Below are 7428 nucleotides of genomic sequence, written 5' to 3'. Positions count from 1 at the left end.
TTAAAAAGAAAAGAATTTTAAAAAAGACAACTTTTTTTTCTAGTCAGCTTTTTCTGGCCAATTTGTTCTTTGAACTACTCTAGTCTTCTGCTAATAAACAATGTTAGAAAAGCAACTGTAGGCTGGGCGTGGTGGCTCATGCCTGTAATCCCAGCACTTTGGGAGGCCAAGGCAGATGGATCACCTGAGGTCAGGAGTTCGAGACCAGCCTGGCCAACATGGTGAAACCCCGTCTCCACTAAAAATACAGAACAATTAGCTGGGCGTGGTGGTGGGTGCCTGTAATCCCAGCTACATGGGAGACTGAAGCAGGAGAATCATTTGAACCCGGGAGGTGGAGGATGCGGTGAGCCGAGACCGCACCATTGCACTCCAGCCTCGGCGAGAAGAGCGAAATTCCGCCTTAAAAAACAAAATAAAATAAAAATAAAAGAAAGCAATTGTAGAGTATTCTATCCAGAAGGCAACACAGCCTCCCTGGACACTATTCTAGCATGGAAAAAAGGTTCCAGAAGAGTTTCCAAGCTTACCCAGGGTACAGTCAGTCTACATGGCCTCCTTCTGTGGGGACAGGAATACCCTCTCTGTGCATACAAACTCTCTGCTGGGAGAGGGTCCACAGTGAACCCAGAGAACCCCCTGCCAAGTGAACCTTGCAGAGTGACCCCTTCCCACAAGTCTTGTCTGTAAATGCCCTCACTCCACACTCTGGCTCTTGTGTGCACGTACAGCAGGTGGAGTGAGGTAACAGAAACTGGGGAGGCTGCTTGGAGATTTGCTAGGGATTAGTACAAATATTCCAGGTAGTTAGGACTTTGAAACCGGATGGCCACGAGGATTTTCTAATTTTTTCCAAAAGGAAAAATCCAAGTCAACAGCAGGGCATGGTATAGACAAGTGTTCTTCACCCTGACTGTACATTAGAATTACCTAAGGAGTTTAACACAACACTGATGCTGCGGTCCCACCCTGGACCGATTAAGGCAGAATGTGAAGGCCATTCTCTAGGGCTAGGGACAGAGGAGAGAAAGAGGCCCCTCTGGACCTCACACAAAGAAGGACACTCACCCGCTTAGTGACACAGTCAGTCATGCGGCAAGCCCAGGTCTATGCAATTTAGGGGCCCCATTGGAGTTCTTCAAGAAGCATATTACACGGTGGCTCATGCCTGTAATCCTAGCACTTTGGGAGGCTGAGGCAGGTGGATCATGAGGTCAGGAGATCGAGACCATCCTGGCCAACATGGTGAAACCCGATCTCTACTAAAAATACAAACATTAGCTGGGTGTGTGGTAGAGCGTGCCTGTAATCCCAGCTACCCGGGAGGCTGAGGCAGGAGAATCGCTTGAACCCAGGAGTCGGAGGTTGCCATGAGCTGAGATCGTGCCACTGCACTCTAGTCTGGCCACAGAGCAAGACTCCGTTTCAAAAAAAGAAAAAAAGAAAGCATATTGCTTTGCCACAGTGATGCTATTTTAGGTATGAACTTGAATCTGTTTCAGTCTAGAAAAATGAATGTATTACTGACAAATGTCAGTGTTATTTTTAGCCCATACCAGGGTGTGCCACCTCCTAAGCCCCCACCCTGCTACTGAGAACCAGTAAAGGCGGAAAACCATTGGAGGGTCCTGTTGCCTGCCCTCCAGCTCTTAGGCCAGAAAGATGGGTAGCCCCATGAGCCCTCACCACAGGGGATGGAGAAGGGAGGGAGGTTCTCTCAGAGGTGGTGGATGCAGTCAAACCCACTGTTCTCGCTACCTCAGTTGCGTTTATGGTTTATATAATACATGTTAATCTTCCATTTTTTCCAACTTGTCTTATAGGCTATTATGCTGATAATTGGAAAGACTATTTAAGGGAAAAAGATCCTCCAATGACGAAGGCGTTCTTTGACACAGCTGAGGAGAAGCCATTCTGCAGTGAGTGGTGAATGTGGTGGTTTGCTGTTGCCTAACTCTTATTTCGGGGAGGGCTAAGTCTCAGCTTCCTAGTTACTTCCTGGCAAATGAGAGCCACGATGGAGCATCAGCTTTGGAGCTGGAAGGGCCTAGGTCGAATCCTGAGTCTACCACCTAATGGTTGTGGGATGTTGGTCAAATCATTTGACTTCTCATCAGTGTCCTGACTGGTAAAATGGGGGTAATAATGCCTGTCTTCTGGAATATTAGGTTTGATTTAATACAATTTAAAAATATGAATCTAATAAAATCTCAACAAATCAGACTTGTTCAGTTTCACTGGATGATCATTCTAATCACTAACATCTTCCAGAAAACCGCTTGATTCCCCAAAAGACATGAAATTGAGACTAGGAAAAATCAGGTGCCAGCCATATCTACAGGTCAGTTCCAGCTCTAAAGCAAACATGATAACCTAAAGGCATCAGGAGGTTGAGTATTCCAGATGGGAACTAAATGGGGCAGCCGATGATTAGATGCCTTGGGAAGCAACTAGAATTTCCCTGGGAAGATGTATTTTTCCTATAGTCTTGTGCCCATTTTCACTTTCCTTGGAGACAACTATTTATTATTATTTTTTTGAGACAGAGTTTCACTCTGTGCCCAGGCTGAAGTGTAATCTCAGCTCACTGCAACCTCTGCCTCCCAGGTTCAAGCAATCCTCCTGCCTTAGCATCCCAAGTACCTGAGACTACAGGTGTGCCACCATGCCTGGCTAATTTTTGTATTTTTAGTAGAGACAGGGTTTTGCCATGTTGGCGAGCCGGTCTCAAACTCCTGACCTCAGGTGATCTGCCCGCCTCGGCCTCCCAAAGTGCTGGGATTACAGGCATGAACACCTGGCCTATTTTAATTTTTTTTTTTTTTTTTGAGACAGGGTCTTGTTCTGTTGCCCAGGCTAGAGTGCAGTGGCACAATAACGGTACACTGCAGCCTCAACCTCCTGGACTCAAGCAATCCTCCTGCCTCAGCCTCCTAAGTAGCTGGGATTTCAGGCATGGGCCACTATGCCCAGCTAACTGTTTTTTTATTTCTTTTAGCGACAGAGTCTCAATATGTTGCCTAGGCTGGTCTTGAACGCTTAGGCTCAAGCAATCCTCCTGCCTCAGTGCTGGAATTACAGGCATGAGTCTCCACGCCAGGTGTGAACAACTCTTTTAAAAGAATCTGTAGGCCAGGCACGGCAGCTCACGCCTGTAATCCCAGCACTTTGGGAGGGCAAGACGGGCAGATCACTTGAGGCCAGGAGCTGGAGACCATCCTGGCCAACATGGTGACACCCCATCTCTACTAAAAATACAAAACAAAACAAAACAAAATAAATAATTTAGCTGGGTATGGTGGTGCTCGCTTGTAATCCCAGCTCAGGAGGCTGAGGTCTGAGAATCGCTTGGACCCCGGAAGTGGAAGTTGCAGTGAACAGAGATCACATCACTATTACTCCAGCCTGGGCAACACAGAAAGACTCTTACTTAAAAAAAAAAAAAAAGCCTGCAGATCACTGGGTTTCCCTCTTTCTTTGGACCCTTGTGTGGCAGCCCAGGATTTGGCACCTGCCTGGTCTGTATGGGGCAAGGCCCGAAGCAATTTGGGCCATAAAATGGCAACTCCAGGACGAGGACTGACCTTTATTCCTTCGTGGGATTGTAATCTCCCTGATTAGTTCCTGTTGCAGCATGTTTTAATTTTATGGGTTCTTTTTTTCCCCCCTGAGATGGGGTCTAGCTCTGTTGCCTAGGCTGGAGTGCAGTGGTGCGATCTCGGCTCACTGCAACCTCCACCTCCCCGGTTCAAGCCATTCTCCTGCCTCAGCCTCCCGAGTAGCTGGGATTACAGGCACCCACCACCACGCCCAGCTAATGTTTGTATTTTTAGTAGAGACAGGGTTTCATCGTGTTGGCCAGGCTAGTCTCGAACTCCTGACCTTGTCATCTGCCCACCTTGGCCTCCCAAAGTGCTGGGATTACAAGTATGAGCCACTGTACCCAGCCTCTTTTTTTTTTTTAAACCCCACAAGACACTATTCGGGCAATATTTGTATAGATGTACCCAAATATTTACCACTTTTTTTTGTTCTCTGAGTCTGCTGGTTAGGGAATGCCACTTTATTTTTATTGTCCTTTCTTGCATTTTGTAAATACAGAAAGTATGCTGAGCACTAATGGGCGGGGGGAGTCCAGAGTATGGCAGGAACTTCAAGAAAGGAGAGCTGACTTAGTCTGGGAGTCAGGGAAGACCTCCTGGGGGAATGACATTAGGCTGAAACCTGAAAGCTAGGTTCACAGAGCTGGCAAAGTAAGAGTGCCCGGTGGGTGAAGGCCCAGGAGCCTTCACAGTGCAGGAAGTGCAGGTGGCTGGGCATGACTGGGAAAAGCATGAGGGAGGATAGGCTGGTGGACATGGCCCGAACTGTGGAAAACCGTCTTAGCCATGGAGGGTCTCCAAATGGCCCCTTAGTGGGTTCTGTCTAAAATGGGCAGGAACTGAGGTGGACCATATTGTGCCATAGGCCCTGAGACTTCACAATACCTGGAATCACAGGTTCAACGATCATGCTTGATCATGGTGACTGGAAACCAGTGAACTGCTGTGACTCATGCCATCTTTACCAAAGAGAGGAGAAGGGAATATCAGAAACTTGTGCCCTGGATCTTTGCAGAGAAACTGGAAAGAAAGAGAGAAAGAGACTCAGTTATTAGGAGGTTCAGCTTTTAGAAACCCTTCAGGGGATCAGCTGGGAGTATCTCTCTCTTACTGCGTTCTCTGTTTTGCAGTGTATCATTACTTTGTGGATATTATAACATGGAACAGGAACATCAGAAGAGGGGACATTACGATCAAATTGAGAGACAAAGCTGGAAACACCACAGAATCCAAAATCAATCAGTAAGTTGAGTTATGATTGTTTGCAGTGTGCTATTTCCTTTTTTGCTCAGAGAAATTAAATCACAGACCCACCTACTTTCTCATTTATAAATCTATGCTTTTCCTTGTTCTATAAAATATATAAAGAGACCTATTGCCTAGCTGCTTCCCTGGCTCTCGATCTCCCAGGCTCTTTACAAATGGGATTGGTGCGAGCGTCTTCTTTCCTTCCTCCTCCTTCCTCTTCTTCCTTTCTTTCCCTCCTCCCTTTTTCCTTCCCTTCCTCTCTCTTTCCCTCCCTTTCTCCTTTTCTTCCTTTCCTCCTTACTTCCTTTCATTAAACATGTAAAAGTATTTCTTGTTTGCTCTAAAGGATTTAAACAATAAAGGAATATGCTGATTTAATTATCCCACATTGTAACATATATCAAAACATCACATTGTATCTCTTAAATCTATATGATTAGGATTTCTCATTATCAATAAAAAATAACAGTATTTTTTTAAAAAAGAATTGGTAACATAAAAGTGCAAGTCCTTGCCCCATCTCACCAACAATCTCACCCCCAAAGGCAAAAGGCATCCCTACCCACACACGTTTCTATTCTTTCATGAGCTCATAATATATATGGACACAAATATAATACATATGTAACATATATATGTGTGTTTGTATATATATGTTTCTGAAACTCAGAAAATGTAATTTGCAGCCAAGCATGGTGGCTCACGCCTGTAATCCTAGCACTTTAGGAGCCCGAGGCAGGTGGATCACCTGAGGTCGGGAGCTCAAGACCAGCCTGGCCAACAAGGTGAAACCCCATTTCTACTAAAATACAGAAATTAGCCAGGCGTGGTAGCCTGTGCCTGTAGTCCCAGCTACTCAAGAGGCTGAGGCAGGAGAATTGCTTGAACCTGGGAGGCAGAGGTTGCAGTGAGTTGGGATCCTGCCACTGCACTCCAGCCGGGCAACAGAGCAAGACTCTATCTCAAAACAAAAAGAAAAGAAAAGGTAATTTGCAATAAAAATTGGAAACATTCTAAAAATCTAACAATAGGAAAATGGTTAATGTAAATATTCCCATATAATAGAATATTAGCTATACATTGAAGTCATTTATAAAACATAGAAAATACTTATAATGTGCTAAGCAAAAAATGTAGAATGTCAAATTATATAAAGCATAATATTAGCTCAACAATGTAAAAATAAATGAAAAAGAAACATGCCAAAATGTTACATTGCCCTTTGGGTGGTGGGAATTTGAGTTCTTTTTTCAACTTTTAACTTTCTGATGGTTATTCACATATATATGTTAATACTTTAGAAAATCTTTTACTATCAGGAAAAGGGAGAGAGGAGGCTTTGAGCAAAGGAATTTGCAGCTCGTTTGATTCAGGAAGTGTTTTCTGGGACCTATTGTTTACTAAGCACTTGGGTTGTTTCTTGGCCACATCCATAGAAGACTGCATACAATGCCACCTGAAAATGGCAGTGCCTTACGGGTTCCTTGTGTAGCTAAATAGAGAAAGTGGGTGTGGGGTGGGTGGTTTGTGGGTGGCTTTTTTAAAAGCATTTTTGGATCATAATATTAACATCCTTTGTTTATTGAACTAAGCATGTTACAAATTGGCTAATACAATTCTTACCAAAACCCTATGAATGAAGTTCTATTACCATTCCCATTTCATCTATGAAGAAACTGAGGCTCAGAGACACCAAGTGATTTGGCCAGTATCACATAGCTGATCAATGTGAATCAGGTGAAATCAGAAGCAGGTCAATCCAACCCCAGCACCGATATAGTTTTAATCACTACTTTATATTCCTCCCAGGAAGCTGTATTGCTCCTTCTGCCTCCTCCGTACTTGAAGTTTGGGAGTGAGGTGGGTTTTTTGTTTTTTTTTTTTAGGGTTCCCTGCTGATCTGTTTCATAGCTAATGTCCCCAAACGCATGGTGGTACCGCATTTTCAGGGAGAGCACCGCTAGGGGGCGCATTTTGGGGCCTCTTCAGTGAGGAAGCTAGAGCAGGGATCTCATCTAGAATCTAGAATTTTAGATTTGGAGATTCTAAGAACTAGCAGGGGAGATTGTGCAATTATATAATGAAATTTTCTCACCTAGCAAAACTTAAGTATTCTGTCAATAATTTGTTACATATTTGCTTTACATATGTCTTAGAATTTTCTCTTTTTTTTTCTTGAAACAGGGTGGCACTGTGTCACACAGGCTGGAGTGCAGTGGCAAGATCATGGCTCACTGTAGCTCAGTCTTCTGGGCTCAAGCGATTCTCTTGGCTTAGCCTCCGGAGTAGCTGGGACTACAAGTGCGCCACCATGCCTAGCTACTTTTAAATTTTTTTGTAGAAATGAGATATCACTATTGCCCGGGGTTGGCTTAAATTCCTGAGCTCAGGTGATCCTCCTGTCTTGGCCTCCCAAAGTGCCAGGGTTACAGACAGGAGCCACCACACTCAGTCGAAATTTTAATTTTAGGCCGGGCGCGGTGGCTCAAGCCTGTAATCCCAGCACTTTGGGAGGCCGAGGTGGGTGGATCACGAGGTCGAGAGATCGAGACCATCCTGGTCAACATGGTGAAACCCC

The 7428-nt window shown here is 44.7% G+C and overlaps 1 protein-coding gene across 1 annotated transcript in view; it reads left to right on the top strand.

Annotated features, from left to right (window-relative positions):
- LIPH (lipase H) overlaps positions 1-7428 on the top strand; it is a 50064-nt gene that overhangs the window by 33057 nt on the left and 9579 nt on the right. The window contains exons 7-8 of the mRNA XM_017538393.2: positions 1824-1919; positions 4733-4844. Of these exons, the coding sequence (XP_017393882.1) occupies positions 1824-1919; positions 4733-4844 (208 nt within the window). The remainder of the gene's footprint in view (positions 1-1823; positions 1920-4732; positions 4845-7428) is intronic.

Source organism: Cebus imitator, unplaced genomic scaffold (genome assembly GCF_001604975.1).
Source record: "Cebus imitator isolate Cc_AM_T3 unplaced genomic scaffold, Cebus_imitator-1.0 Scaffold111, whole genome shotgun sequence".
Classification (NCBI taxonomy): domain Eukaryota; kingdom Metazoa; phylum Chordata; class Mammalia; order Primates; family Cebidae; genus Cebus; species Cebus imitator.
The sequence above is the reverse complement of the archived record's forward strand: the minus strand, read 5'-3'. Positions and strand labels throughout refer to the sequence as shown.